The sequence below is a fragment of the Macrobrachium rosenbergii genome, chromosome 59, assembly GCF_040412425.1.
Source record: "Macrobrachium rosenbergii isolate ZJJX-2024 chromosome 59, ASM4041242v1, whole genome shotgun sequence".
NCBI classification, from domain to species: domain Eukaryota; kingdom Metazoa; phylum Arthropoda; class Malacostraca; order Decapoda; family Palaemonidae; genus Macrobrachium; species Macrobrachium rosenbergii.
In genome coordinates this window covers 1057161-1074066 of record NC_089799.1, presented here as the reverse complement: position 1 = coordinate 1074066, position 16906 = coordinate 1057161, and the positions used below count along the sequence as shown (strand labels likewise).

Sequence of the window (16906 nt, the reverse complement as noted above, 5' to 3'; positions counted from 1 at the left end):
AAGGAAGAGAACTAAGGGGCTCACTCTGCCCACCAAAAAACGACCCCGGAGGAAACAGCAACCAAAACTCCCTCAACCTGATGATCTCCACACCAAGGGCAAGGGGATGGAAGCAAAACAAGCCTACTCCACTAAATAACCATCACACATAAAAATGGGAACAAAAATGTGCTCAATAGGGTGCGTAGCCTACCTCGGGGAAGCGGTTAGATCTGAGGCTGCCGCCACCACGAGGAGGTAAACAAAAAATAAAATAAAATAAAAAGAGAGCACCATCTCCAAGAATAAAATAATTAGCCTAAAAGAGACCAAAATTAATAAGGAACCCAACTTGGGGGGGGGGGGTACCTGGACGGGGCATCACCCTCACAAAGGCCGACAGGCCAATGAAACGTAATTTCGGGAAACAAAACAAAGGGGGGAGCCACCGCAGGGAACCCACCAGGATGGGAACCAAGGGGCAAAAATCTATCTATAACGACAAGGAGACAACCCCAACAGAAAAGAACTGATGGAGTCGCCTCGCGGTCGACATGGCTGGCGGAGGACGCCGCGTGGCCATAATAAGATCTCAATATTTATGAAAAGACGAGACCATAACAGCCAAAAAATAGAACAAAACCCCACAAGAAGATGGTACTTAACTTGGAGATGGTAAAGCTGCTCGATGACATGGTGAAGATGAAAATAATCCAAAAAAGGGAGACGAGCACACAAAAGAAATGATCGCAATCACGTGCTAGAAAATGGAATGAGGTAGGTGGCGCTGGTGTCGCCGTCCTGGCGGGTGTTGAGTGTAGGGGCTGTAACGGCTCACCGCTCTGTTCCGGGGGTTTTGATAAGGAGAGATCTTTCGAGTATGTTTCCGTGGTAGTGGTATTTCACTCACCCTTCCTTATACCGACGTCTTCCTAGAAGACGCTCGACTGCTGGGTAGTAACCCCAGCTTTCCTGAAAGCTCTTTTCTCTGGTATATCTAGCATTATTATACCTAGAAATTCGTGCTGTAATGGAATTTCACCAGCTGACACAGGACTGAACTCAGAAATATATATATATATATATATATATATATATATATATATATATATATATATATATATATATATATATATATATGTGTGTGTGTGTGTGTGTGTGTGTGTGTATCTGTGTATATATTTATGTATACATATATGCACATTTCTTCTTTCTTAATTTATGGCACATGCATCTTTTCTTGATACTGTATGGAAAATACACAGCATTTACTTGCATGTGGAAGCCAAACACTCGTAATACATATTGTAAATGATTGAGTAGGCATTGTTCACTTGAAATGTAACATTGTTATGATGAAAGTTATACGCAGGACTCAGGGTAACATCCAATTTATTTTGAAACCTGACCCATTTTGATACACCATGCAGGCAGAGACATAGTTACAGGTAGTTAACCCGGCGCATAGTGACAGGCAACACTGGTGACATGTAAGCACATGACTACGATGGAGCTCTGCGATTGGCTGGCAAACCTGGCAGCTAAACCTGGGTGCAGCAGTGAAGCTGGGAAGCTTACACTGTATATATATATATATATATATATATATATATATATATATATATATATATATATATATATATATATATATATATATATATATATATGTATATGTATATATATATATACATACATATATGTATATGTACACACATATATGTATATGTATATATATATATATATATATATATATATATATATATATATATATATATATATATATATATATATATATATATATATATATATATATATATAGTAGGATGTATGGATAGGAAGAACAGTTAGCTCATCATTGACAAATTTATTAATAGCTGTACTTGGGATCACCAATATCTAGGATGACCATTTATCTGAGGTGTGAAAGGGGACACCCATATAAATTAACAAGTATGTATATGCTAAGCGTAAGCTAACAATAATATATATATATATATATATATATATATATATATATATATATATATATATATATATATATATATATATATATATATATATATATAAAGAGAGAGAGAGAGAGAGAGAGAATTGCAGCTGCTTGGTCTTTTCATTCTGGCATGAGATTTATTCTTCAAAAAATTATATATTGAGATATACATGCAAACATCTGAATAAACGAAAGAGTATTATTCAGACAGCATTTATTCAGAGCAAGTGTTACTTTCAATAGTGAAATATATGCTCCGATGCAGCTTTCATACAGTTATTCAGTATATATATGAGCTAGCGCACTTAACACCAATTAATATTCTTCCTAGATTTTGTTGCACCCGGTAAAAACATTATTTTGGCTTCCCCTTGATGATCCACCAAAGTTGCAATTTGTGTTGTCAGCACACAATGCCAACAATTTAGAAGACAATTCATTAGAGCTGAGAGTTTCTTGTACACAATCTGGAAGTATTTCACTCGTTTCTCCACCTAGATTTTTAACTTCCAAAATTTCAACCATGACACCATGGCAGGGCAAAAAGTATCCAACCAGTAAGGGACACAATTTAATATTAGCGTGATTAGAGCAGTCACAATATAAAGTCACACAATTTTTCTGAGACAAATCTTCTTTGAGGATTCTAAGGCGTCAGGCAGGAAAACATTGTTCAAAATTGACTCCGTTTTGGTGCGAAAGAATTTATGCAAACGAATTGTCAAAACACTTTTTAATAAGTGTGAAGTGCAATCTACAGAACGGAATGAAAAATTGTGTTGCACTGCATGATAAGCCCAAGTTCCTTCTGCTGCTGCCAAATTCTTTTCTGTTTCTCCAAATCCTTCCTTCTGTAGGAATGTGGTCATTGACTTGCTTGAAGAGAAGGAGGCATCAGCACGCTTGCGTCTACTAGTCTTTAAATGACGTTCAATATCATATTTTCCGCCATTTGTCATCGAAAAGTACAACATGCACTTTAAACGCTTGACATCACTTCCACTATTTGCTTTTTTTATGAAAGGATATTCACTTTCTATTTTTTTTTAAAGTACACTTCCTTCTGGATGCCACGATGTCGTCTTTTTTGGAGTGCTACTTGATTATTAATCGACTACCAACACGTAGCAGTTGGACTTAGCCGTACATGGATGAGTGCAAGAGAAGTATGGAACACAATTCATAAATTCTAAGACCTACTGTAGCTATGCTGCAGCAAGAGCCTTAGAGGTTTCAAGGAAAAATATCTTAACTCTTATCTTTGAACAATCAGCAATTTATTACTATTTGTGTATGCAATGGGGGACAGAAGGCGGGCACATTCCGTAAAGGGGGACATTAGTACGTCCCCCGAAGGTAGTGATTTTTAGGGGGACAGAGATTCGAATTGGGGGACTGTCCCCCGCAAAGGGGGACGTCTGGTCACCCTACCCATATCCCATCTTTTCTGGCTAAAAAGATACAAAAAAACATTAACTAAAACTTAAAGCAGAGCTTACAAAATTAAAATGCTTTAAAGACTGAAAATGACAATGACAAAACAAGGAATAGAATACCTTCAGTAGTAAAGTCCAGAGGATGAAAGTTTGATAAGAGTAAACATGGTTAGGAAGTAAACAGGAAAAGGGGAGGGGTACTAGGCTATGTTTAGGGGGTTGAAGTTCAATGATTATTGAGCGATGGAACAATTTTCTTGATAACCAAGGATTCCAAAATATCAAGGTGGTGTTCCTTCTGCGTCGTGGTCACTATTTCAAAGTTTTTATAGATTATTGGGTTTTTACAAATTAACCCTTAAACGCCGATCCTCTATTTTCAAAAGTGTCTGTCGCATGCCAGCGCGCTAAAGTCAGCGCCCGAGCGAAAAAAGAGTTTTTTCAAAAATCACAGCACGCTTAGTTTTAAGATTAAGAGTTCATTTTTGGCTCCTTTTTCTGTCATTGCCTGAAGTTTAGTATGCAACCATCAGAAATGAAAAAAAATTTCATCATATATAAATATTGGAATATATGACGGCACGAAAAAATTTTTTTTTATATAATTGTATACAAATCATGCTGTGAGCAAAACGGTTAAAGCTAATGAGTTATTTTTTTTCGTTGTATTGTACACTAAATTGTGATGATTTTGCTATATAACAAATTGTAAAATGATCAAAGCAACACAGAGAAAATATTATCACAAAATGATGCATGAATTCGTAACGCGCAGACGTAAAAATTTTTTTTTTTCAAAAATTCACCATAAATCGAAATATTGTGCTAGAGACTTCCCGTTTGATGCAAAATGAAGGTAATTGATTGAATATTACTAGACTGTAAATGTTTTAGCTTAAAATTGTATTTTTCTACCATTTCGGTCGAGTTAAAGTTGACCTTCTGGTCGAATTTTTCTATTTATCGTGATTTATATGAAAATATTTCAAAACTGATAAAGCTACAACCATGAGTTATTTTTGTTGTATTCTACATGATATTGTGCTCATTTTCATGTATAACACTTTATGTAACGCCTAATATAAAACGATGCGAAAATTACGACAAGGTGACTAAAGAAATTTTGAGATTTTCAGCAGAGTTTCATCAGCGCAGAGGGAAGGAAAAAAGTTTTTTTTCAAAAATTCGCCATAAATCGAAATATTGTGCTAGAGACTTCCCGTTTGTTGCAAAATGAAGGTAAATGATTGAATATTACTAGAATGTATTGAATATTACTAGAATGTAAGAGTTTTAGCTTACAATTGCGTTTTCGACCATTTTGGTCGAGTCAAAGTTGATCAGTTTAAATTTTGTCACTTATCGTGATTTATATGAAAATATTTCAAAACTGATAAAAGCTACAACCATGAGTTATTTTTTGTTGTATTCTACATGAAATTGCACACATTTCCATGTATAAAACTTTATGTAACGCCTAATATAAAATGGTGCAAAAATTACGACTAGGTGACTAAAGAAATTCTGAGATTTTCAGCAGAGTTACCGCGTGTGGAGGGAAGGAAAAAGTTTTTTTCAAAAATTCCCCATAAATCAAAATATTGTGCTAGAGTCTTTCCGTTTGTTGCAAAATGAAGGTAAATGATTGAATGTTACTAGAATGTAAGGGTTTTAGCTTACAATTGCATTTTTTTACCATTTCGGTCGAGTCAAAGTTGACCGTAGTTTTAAATTTTGTCACTTATCGTGATTTATTTGGAAATATTTCAAAACTGATAAAAGCTACAACCATAAGCTATTTTTTGTTGTATTCTACATAAAATTGTGCACATTTTCATGTATAACACTTTATGTAACGCCTGATATAAAATGGCGCGAAAATTACGACAAGGTGACTAAAGAAATTCTGAGATTTTCAGCAGAGTTAGCGCCCGCGGAGGGAAGGAAAAGGTTTTTTTAAAATTCACCATAAATCGAAATATTGTGCTAGAGACTTCCCGTTTGTTGCAAAATGAAGGTAAATGATTGAATGTTACTAGAATGTAAGAGTTTTAGCTTACAATTGCGTTTTTCGACCATTTCGGTCGAGTCAAATTTGACCGAAGGTTTAAATTTTGTCACTTATCGTGATATATATGAAAATATTTCAAAACTGATAAAAGCTACAAGCATGAGTTATTTTTTGTTGTATTTTACATGAAATTGCGCACATTTTCCTGTATAACACTTTATGTAACGCCTAATATAAAACGGTGCGAAAATTACGACAAGGTGACTAAAGAAATTCTGAGATTTTCAGCAGAGTTACCGCTCACGGAGAGAAGGAAAAAGTTTTTTCAAAAATTCACCATAAATCGAAATATTGTGCTAGAGACTTCTCGTTTGTTGCAAAATGAAGGTAAATGATCTCAGAGTGAATCACACCCAGCCATAAATCGAAGTCCATAGCCATTGTATGTTCCTCTCATAATATACGCATTAGATAGTGCACATATGCACATACTCACTTAATAACCCCTCCCCAGAAGCTTGACGACACTGGTTCAATGTTTGAAGGACCACAGTGCTTCCATCAATCTGTCTTGTTGTCTCATGCACTTTGGCCATGATCAGAAGGCACAAATGAACATGTCAGATACCCACTGTATCTAACTGTGGAAACCTCCAACGTCAACATAAATGCACCTGCACCGGATATACCTTTCACAGGCCACCACATAACTCGCTAAAAGACTTAATAGGAGCTCGGCCCGCCTACCCATGGGCGCCCCCGCCCAGGTACAACAAATATACGATCGAAAGTTCAGTAGGGGCCAGCTCCAAAAATCATAGCAAACCATATGCACTAGATACGACAATTACTTGTCTCGTATGCACCGTTGTTATTCCAATAAACAGTTAATTGTAGAACGCATCACTTCACATCTTGCATTCTTGATGATCTAAATATTCTGGAAGGCTTGCAACTGTACAAGCCCATGCTTCTCTTCACATCTTGAATTCTTGACGATCTAGTAAGGAAAGGTCGTATGATAAAACTATGAGACATTTCCTAGTTACTAACTGGAATTTCCACAATCAACCCCCTATCAGGTATACTAACTTTAAGATCCTACCCATACAAATTCTTCCCAGTAAAGATTACATAAGAACCATACAGATATACTGAATTCATTAAAGGCGATTGTAAACATCCGAGAGGTAAAACATCTCCCAACACTCCCCCTTAGAAACAGCAACCACTGCTTTAAGTTGAGTTTGAATTTCTAATGACACGGATTCTGCTCGTTACGCAATATTCAACAAGGTAGTTTGACCGGAAGGCAAAGCTACCGTAACATCTAAAACCTCCCCCCATCCTATCAGCTTGTGGCCAATAACCCATTTAAAGAAGTCCTTAAAGTTCCAAAATCTTACCATACTCGTAATTACTCATTACTATCTCGTAAAGTCATCAAAGTTTACCCTGGCTAACAAATACTGCCGATACCTGCTCAGTTCTCAGCAGATTAGCAGTTGACATACTAGCAATCGCTCCTGTGATCATAACGACTACAATTACCAATGGCGCAGCCCTTTTACTCCCAGAAGAGAACTGAAAAATCAAAACACCTAAATTTGGAAGCCATATTAAAGTCTTCCTAATCCTATCCTGAACCCTAATTGCTGTAGCATTAAGTTTGGTTAGCCAACCCCGTAACAGATTAGACAGATTCGGTCCGATATTCAACTCACCCCCCCCAAAAAAAAAATTCCTAAGCAACATAACTTTATTCTGAAACACTATACTCAAAGACGTTGTGTCAGACGACACCTACACATCACAATATTCTTATATAATAACACCCATGCCTAACCTCACAACGAAATTAGTCCATGCCACGACTCCAAGTCATGGGAATTCGAAACTTCCGCATGTCAAACAAAACAAAAGAAAGAACCTAAAAGATACCTGATCTCGAAACGGGAAAGAAAAAACAAATAAAAAAACCATATATCTATAAAACCCTATGGTATTGTGCATTTAATTTTAACTAAGTATCGTAACACACAAAAGCAAAAAACTGAACTCGGACATTTAAAAATTTGTATAACTATACTGTATCTATAAAACCCTATGGTATTGTGCACTCAATTTTAACTAAGTATCGTAACACACAAAAGCAAAAAACTGAACTCGGACATTTAAAAATTTGTATAACTCTATGGAACAACGTCCACCTTAATTAAAAAAAACTATAAGCCACGCCCCATCTAAAACCCATTAAAAGAGAGAGAGAGAGAGAGAGGGAAAGAAAAGAAAATGATCAGAACCACAGTACAACCCAGGACTTAACCCATATGATTCCCATTAACCTGTCTCTTTAAGTTTAGATATATGTGTCAACCAAGACACACTCTATTCCCTGTCTTTACTTCTACAACACGAAAAGGACCTTCAAATTTATGACCTAGCTTAAAGTTCAAATGATTCCTGATGTTTATTTTCACAAAAACCCTATCTCCCACAGCAACTTTAACTCTATCTGGCTTTACATTCTTCTCTCCACCATATCCCATGTTTTCATTCAAGATTCCTAGCAAAATGCGCATATCTCTCTTTTGCTGCCATGGAAACAAGCATCCTTATAGTCTCATCCCCTGATGGAATAGGTAACAAATTAAATGCACCCTGCGCTGGGTAACCAAACAGCGCTTCATTGGGAGACATTCCAGTGGTATCACTAACTATGGAATTAATGCTATGCTGCACCTGTGGAATGTATCAATCCCAATTTTCATCATTCCCCCCTACAGTAACTCTGAGAGCTTCAGTAACCTTCGTATTTGCCCATTCACACAGCCCATTAGCTTCTGGTCTATAAGGAATAATAGTGACTTTCCGAATGCCCATTACATCCGTAAGACACTCTAACGTTTTGTTCACAAATTCTCTTCCATTATTTGTAATCAGCACCTCAGGAACCCCATAACGTCAAATATACCCACTGAAGAATGCAACTGCCACCTCTTCCACTGTATTATGCTTCAATGGAAAAATCTTTACGAACCTAGTTAATTTGTCAACAACCACCACAGGTGCCTATGGCCATAACTAGATTCACAGAAATTGGTTAAGAGATCCATATGGACCCTAGAGAATGGTCTACTGGGAATAGGAAATGAACCCAATTTACAAGAAACGACCCTCGATGGCTTACACGCATTACAAACTGAACAACCTCTCACAAAGTCGTCTACTGAAGTGAGCATATTCTTCCAAAAGAATTGTTCCCATATATTCTGATACATCTTCTCAACAAATGCGGACTGCCAGACCTACAGTGAACAATATCCAGAACCATAGGTATTAAACTCCTAGGAACAACTATTTGCATCGTATCACCCTTATCCTCACTATTAATCAGTCTATGTAAGGGACCACATTGGCAGTCTTACGGGCACGTGTGTGTGAGTCATCCATCGGACAAAACAAGACGAAAAAGCTTCCTGCTCTCTCTCTCCCTCCTGTGCATCAGCGGCCATCACTCGAAGGAACGCAACTTCTACCATATAATATTCCTTTCTATTTCTCTCTAACCATTGTTGTCTTGATTCATGTTCAATCACCACTACTTGCATTGCCATGCAAGCATTTCGATCATGTACTCATAAGGTTCCACCGAATCTTCTGTGGCAAACTGTATGTATGTGTCTGTTTGTGAAGACGCCAAACGTTTCGCCATTTCACATATATTATGGTGCTGCATTGTATCCATTAATCTGTCTCGAATTTCATTTGTGGAATTTCCTGGCCTTTCCATTGATATATGTTTTATCATTGTACGTTTATTATGTCTCTCACAATCGCCATCTGTTTGTCTGTTGACAAGCACAGATGCCCGAAATATAATCTCTGTTTTGCCTTGGCTGTGTGTAGAAACTACTTTGCGGCTCGCACCCTCCAATAACAACTTTGAAGATTCTGTACATTCATTCAGTAAGGAACCACCAATAAACTAGACAACACCCAGCCAATATGTCACTCAAATCCTTTCCTTACATGTATCTAATCTTCCTAACTAACAAATTACCCTCTAATCAAGCCTTGCAAAAGGCAACTTATAACCCTTCCTAACTAATTCCCCTCTAAGAAACGCTTTTGCGTCTGCCAAAATCTCATCCTCATCCAGTTTAGATTCTACCAAAGTGATATCCCAGTCTATGCAATCTCCAGATACATAACATACATGAGCACCATCTGCATCAGAAAAACTTCTACTAAGGGTGTCTGCTACAACTTTATATCTATCCTGTATATACCTAATATTGGCGTCAAAATCCCTGATTGTCAGATACCACATAGCCCCTTTTAGGGGAAAGATCCGGCTTACTGAAGAGATCCAACAATGGATTATGATCCATAAGAACCCCTAATTGATTGCCCAACAATAACAGTTTGAAATGCACTAAACTCGACACTACGGCAAAGGCCTCTTTGTCCACTACCGACCATAAACGTTCATTGCTACCCCGTATCTTAAACTCCCTACTGTAAAATGCAATTGAATGGAGTCTTCCATCAAATTTCTGCATAAGGCATGCCCCTATACCTTCGTAACTAGCATCTGTTACCAATGTGAAAGGATGTTCCAAATCAGGAAACTTCAATACTGGGAGATTCACTAAAGCATCCTTAATCTTCTGAAAAGCTAATTGCTGTCCATCTCCCCATACAAACTGCACATCACATACTGTCTCTTTAGCAGGTCTCAAAGAACGATTGGAAAACATCGATGAGAACAACTCATAATTCATCAAATTAATAGAGGCGCTTGTATCGACAAAACCCTTACATTTACCCAATACACAGACCCTTTTACCACCAGCTTTGCCTCTGAGGGTTCCCCCAGAAGTCCTATATCACAAGAAACCCCCATCTAGTTTTCCTTTACAACTGATCGGTCTTTAGACAATGCTCGCCGATCACTAGATCCCCTCGAAGAACCCCCTTCAGGAACTTTCTTACCTGAGCTACCAAAATTCTGAAGTGTGTGCCTACCATTATACTGTCTCAGAGACGGACAAGACCGCCAAGGATGACCATAACTCCTACAACCGCCACAATATTTAACACGGCAAAATCTCTTAATGTGTCCCTGCATATGACAATTAAAAGAACGAACCTGTAAGGCCCGAGAACTCAACCCAACCATTGACTTCTGGGTCTTCCGACTTTCAACAAAACCCTACAAACCGCGGGCTGAATCTCCGAGCCTTGCACAGCCATATGCTGACCTAAGGGATCTCTGATCACTATTTCCTCTTGCCATTTTCGCAGCTTTCCTCTTTGTAAATAAATCCGTTAACTTACTCATGGTTGATCACAAATACAAATTTTCCCAAGTCCTGCAAAATGACACCCCTTGAAGAAAAAACAATTCTCCCTGAAAAAAATTCCCACACAGTAAGAAACCCACAATGTTAATTCCCTTTACTCTACAATTAATCCCCAAAAATCAAAAGAAAGTACTAATTAAACCCACAATTAAATCAAATCCCCATGGGGAAGAAACAGGCGGGCCCAGCGCACAGCTGACTGCAAAGTAGGTCAAGCTGAACTTCTAGTTTTCAAGGGCAAAAAAAAAAAAAAAAAAAGTCAGTCCTCCCTCAAGTAAAGAGAATGGGAGTGTACCCTCACATAAAGAAAATGGGACTCACGCAAACAGAAGAGAGAGAGAAAGGAAAAGAATTTGTTCCCCTCCCCTTAGTGCAATATCTCCCCCACATCTCCCCAACACATCTACAATCTGCCAAAGCACACACAAAAAAAAAAGCACTGAGCGCAAAACTTCGGAGACGTGTCCACCTCTCCCGTCATCAAGGCAAAAATTGCTGAGTAACCGTACAATAACCGCTTCCCTTTTTGCAGACATGCACGTATGTACCCAAAATAAAACACGTATGTATGTAACTACTGTATAAAAAAAAAAAGTTTAAAAATCTAAGCAATGTACACATGCTTGCATAAGAAATGTTTACTCACAGTAACTCAACAACTGTCAAACAAATTATTTCCCAGTAATCACAGTCCCCAGAGATAATGTGGTAATTTAATAATCTCTTTATTAAGCCCTCAATGCCGATGCGAACTGCTGATTGCTATATAGAAAAAAAAAGCCACACCCAAAATTCACATGTGCTGCCTAGAGGATGGCGAAGAAGGCAAGAAACTCCGCCCAAACTAATGACGTCGCTGACACGTCACTCAGGGGATGACGTCACTGCTGCCAACGCCTGATATTAGTTGCAGTGCAATCGAAAAACCCTATTCCACCCGCCCCCCTTAACTGGTTTGTACAATTCAAATCTGACACTAAAATTAACAATAAAAAAATTAATAATGCTTCATACGCCTCTGCTTAATGGCCACGGTGTGAATTCCTCTCACCAAAGAAAGAGAGAGAGAAAAAAAGAAACACTTTCACGTTTTTGCGTGTTTTACCAGAAATACCTATAAACACACCAAAACCTTGCGCCCTGTGACGCATCATTAAACACACAGAGGCACTCACGCTCAAGAAAGACTGACTCAAGTGCATTTCACAACACCTCCCTGAACCGAATAGCTGAACCATCAAAATCCCTATTCTGAGATGCCAATACCAGTATTAATAAGTACCAAAAAGATATGTCTCTTCGGAAGCGTAGCTTACGACCTATCTATTTACCTACTTGACTATCTATTCATGTCTATTGCCATCAAGCCATGTATCAACTGAAATTTCCCGCCTCTCAGCCAACACAGCAATGGCTGTCCCATCCACCTCCCCCATGCCCCAGACAGCCTCCATAAGTAACATATGACTTTTATTTCGAATACTAACCTACTCCTGCAATTTACAAGCCAGAAATTATTAAAATATCTTCTATTCACACTTACTTAACCGCATGTCTTTTTATTTACCCACAATGAACAAAAAATAATTATTTAAACTTTTAAAGCACATCATTCGTTTGTGTTTGGCCTGAGTAGATTGTTTCAAGCTCGTCATTAGTGTGCTTGTATCGACATGTTTATGATCTAAATAGTGTGAAGGTTCTATGCATATAAATGCATTCAGATGTATTACTAAAGAAAAAGTTTGCATCGTTATTACAGTAAGCATATGAAATCAGAAATACTAGTTTCAGCCAATCGAGAGCTAGCTGTGCATATTGCCACATCTACATAAAACCTACACTGGTGATTGGACAGATGGAATGAAATGAACTATAGTGAACACATGAGCACATGTTTCACAGAAATAAATTTGCGACTCACACTGGTATCAAACCTGTTTCTCCAGTGAAAGTCCAGCAGGGTACCAGTTGACCCACACAAGCCATAAAAGAAGTTGGAACCCAAGTACTTCTATACCCGAGGTTTTCCCTGGCAGTCTACCACCTAACATACCAGCGAGTTTTACCAAACTTTCCAACCCACCAATGAGTCAATTGGAAGCATTTTATTTGAATTATTCCTTCATCATGAAGATGATGGAACTAGTGAACACATGAGCACGTGTTTCACAGAAATAAATGTCTGACTCACATTGGGATCGATCCCCAGTCTCAGTCTTGAAGACATTCACTTAGTCTTCCTGCTCGATGAAAGTTTTTAAAGGATTGCAGATCATCTTTTTGGCCTGATTATTACCTTGCTTTTTCATTGTATCCCCAACACCAGAGGTTATCAGAGACCAGTGCTCTTTTCCCTGCTATATTGACCTGACCTTGTACAGGTGTGGTAGCAACTTAGATTTTTATCTATTGTCTCCTAAGACATTGCAGAAGTACTATGAAAATTAAGCATTGGCTTGATTCATTGGATGTCTGGGAAATATTTGATAAATTCTGTATGCAAGTCTTTCAAGACCAGTACATTGTGTAGTACAGTACCCCAATTTACAATGTGGCATTTAAAATTTGCAAGTAAAGTTATTTGAATATGATCACCATATGAATTGCAGTAGAGATACAGGGAAGTTACTCTCCTACTTAAAAGACTTTTGATCAGAGATACTGAAAACAATTATTCACCACCATTCCTGGTTGGATAGTTTTTTAGTTGGCAAATGTAAGTATATCATTTTTTTGGATACTATACAGTACTCACTCCACAAGTTACGCATAAGATACAAATCTGTACACCCTTGTCACACTCTTTATTTGAAAATTTTGTATATACCCCTGAACTCCTTAAGCAGCACACAATAAAACATATAGGATGGAAAGAAATAATTTACACCACATAATTTATACTGGTGGCTACTAATCTCCATCTAGAGTATGACAGACACTGCTTTATCATCATATCTTCAGCTGAAACATGTCAGTTCTCTTTACTTTGCAGTATGTGTTTTCACTACAGAACCATTTGCAGCATGGCCACCAATTAAGATTATTATAAAAAAGATACCATTAAGCAATTTGTAATTTCCAAAGACTCTAAAAGAAGTTTAGATGTCCTTCCAAACTAAAGTTCAACAGATTAAGTTTTCATTCCACAAGTTATGTGCATCTGGCATAGGTGTATTATGTTAATAGTCTCCCTCTATATCTAGGCGTTAATGGAAATCGAGATGGTCATAGAGCACCTAAGGCTAGTATTTCTTTGACCTGTCAAACACTGTCTGGCTACATCTAGCGGCAATTTTGTAACTATTTCTAAAACCGTCATACCTGATAAATTGTATGCTTCATGGTGCAGTGGAACTGATATTAGGTTGTGGTGTTCCTTAAACAAGGCAACACAATGAAGTCACTTTATCTTCTTCTTCGAGTTGGTCACACTCCAATGTCCCATGGGTTAACTCAAAAGCCCAAGCTCCAAATGCACATCAGCACCAGCTGTTAAAAATGGTCTGTGGGAATGGCCTATCAAAAATCCCCTAAGGAACATTGTCAGGACACTATGTTTTCAATTGTTTCAGTCTTTTTTACCTTTTAAAAAGATGCATTTATTATATAAAATCCAATTTACTTATTAAGAATACTCTTTGGACCATCCCTGGAATGCTAACACAATGATCTTGGTAAACTTTTTAATAATATTAACAATATTATATCTACAATTGTTAGAAGTTCTGTGTGCGTTACAGCAGTATCAAGAGAAGTTTTCAAAAGTGATTATACTCCAACGAAAGAGTTGTCCCCCTGATAACTTAAGTGCAAGCAAACTTTACTTACAGATTGTAGATCCGTGGGGTAAAGTATTGAGTGAAATTTCTGAAGGCACAGGCATTGCTGTTGCAGATATTGATTTAAGTTACTTGGAGAAAATTAGAAAGGACATGCCTGTTGTTAGACATCGACGTTCGGATTTATACCATCTCTATGAACTACCACAGCCTAGTAGCTTAAGGTAAGAGATTTTCAATCAGAATTCTTTTTATGAATGTATAGCTGTGTATTTTTTACATAAATATACGTTATTAATGCTGGAAATGATGTAAGTAAATATCTGCAGATCAAATTCTGCAATGGCTGGTGAGGAATGTTTATTACTGGTGAATTCTTTGCAGAGTTTGTGATTTCTTACCCATGCCTTCCTCACATGTCAGCTACAAGTTTGGAAATGTGTCTGTTCCTGGGTCTTGCATCTTTCTGAAGTCATTACATTCGCAGGCATTTGTAAATAAAAAGCCAGTTACTCCTGGACGTATCCTTTTTGCAGCTGTTTTTTGTCGTTGTCCTTTTCTTTATATTTCTACATATTTTTATTTTTATTTCATTGTGTGATTTTCTTGTCAAATGCTGTCTATGCTTTGTTTAAATAATAATGTGTATATGTTCAGTGCAGTATAATACTATTACAAAATCAGTGATACTTAAATGCTTATGGTTGCTTTTTATACTCTTTTCATTATATATTTTATTTATTTTAAATAACTTGTTTTGTTCTAAGTATAACTGGAATAGAATCTTCAAGTGTACACTAAAAGTCTACACTAACTTTATATGCTAAATCCTAGGATGATATCAAGGAAAAATGCATAAGCATTAATTATGGAGATTATCATCAATCATACACAACATAAAATTTTACACCCATAGAATTCCAATAGATTGAGCTGGTTCCTTTGACTGGGTGAATCCATCGGCTGGGTCACTGAAGCAGATGCGTATTCAAACTGACTAGTGTAGAGAAGAGCTGTTCAAAAACCACTTTAGATTAGCAGTTGTATTTATAATGATTTAACTCTTTGTCTAGATTAAAAAGAAACTGTCATTTTATTGTACCATTTTTATATATTTGTAAATTTCTATTCTTGGTAATCCATTTCTTTGAGAAAATGCATATAAAAATTTCCATCCAGAAAATACAGTGTACTGCTTCAAGTAGTGTTATAAGACTATATTTTGTTGAGCATTAATAAGCCTAGATACAAGTGTAAAACTGTAAACTTTGGCAGATTAAATATTCCTGGGATAAAAGTAACCAGCGTTTAAAATATGGTTCTCACTTCAAGAGAAGCACAGACCAGCTGAGTCACTTTCTTTGTTGTTCACAGCAACATGTAGGAAACTGTATGGGTTACCACATGTCTTTTAAGCACCCAAATCATAATTAGTAAGGTCAAAAGTTGCATTAAAACCTTGGGTATCGACCAATTGACATTCAGTGTGCAGTGCTACATAGATGCAACTTTTAGAGGGAAGTACTAGCATCTGCTGGGTCACTCATTGAGGAAAGTGAAGCCAGTTTCAACCTTGCTATGCACTCACACCTATGCTCCACTCCAGCATCAGCTGAGCCATTATATCTGTTAATCGTTCATTAAATAATATTCCACTGTGAGTATCCATATGGAAGAAGAGCATATGCATGATGAACCAAGTGAATTGTTTAGGAAAAAAGTGAAGTTGGTGAAGAGAATATTAAAGAAACTGGCAATTCACAGAGCAGAGCAGAAGAAAGTGACAGAACTGAACATGGCAATGTTGAATTGCGGAGAAGGACTGGAACCTAGGCAAGAGGTTCTTCTGTAAAAGTCGTTAGAAGTATGTAAGGGCAAAACAAATCAGTCCTGCTTGCAAAGATGGGTATTTTGGTTGTGTAACTCATTGGTTATAAAATCTTGACATATTTTTGTACATTTGGTAACTGGAGATCCAAGAATGTTACCTTAACAGGCTAATAAAACTCAGAGGTTGTTGTTGTGTAAAGACAGGAAAATGAAGAAACTCAGGTCAAGAAAGTAAATGATATGGGCACAAGTCTTCTCAATAATTTGGGGAGAAGAACAACCCCAGGCTGTAATGTACTACGTAAAGAGCCCCCCCATACTTGTTACATCACATTAAATATGTGCCGAGGGCCCCAGCTGAATGCACTTTACTCCTAACTTTTAACCTCCACAAACTGTACTATCTGTGTCTAGCTTTTGTGTAGGAAAAGGATCCTCCTGTTCAAAAAGTGAATAATAGTTTTTGTAGAAAAGTGTTCAAAAGTGTATTTAACATCAGATTTGCACCA

At 37.2% G+C, this 16906-nt stretch overlaps 1 protein-coding gene across 5 annotated transcripts in view; it reads left to right on the top strand.

Annotated features, from left to right (window-relative positions):
* Positions 1-16906, top strand: part of LOC136837764 (nitrilase and fragile histidine triad fusion protein NitFhit-like) — a 193443-nt gene that overhangs the window by 32968 nt on the left and 143569 nt on the right. For 4 of the 5 annotated variants that reach the window (XM_067102683.1, XM_067102682.1, XM_067102685.1 and 1 more), the window contains 2 exons: positions 14619-14791; positions 14952-15088. In XM_067102683.1, the coding sequence (XP_066958784.1) occupies positions 14619-14791; positions 14952-15088 (310 nt within the window). The remainder of the gene's footprint in view (positions 1-14618; positions 14792-14951; positions 15089-16906) is intronic. The other variant, XM_067102684.1, reaches the window with a different exon arrangement.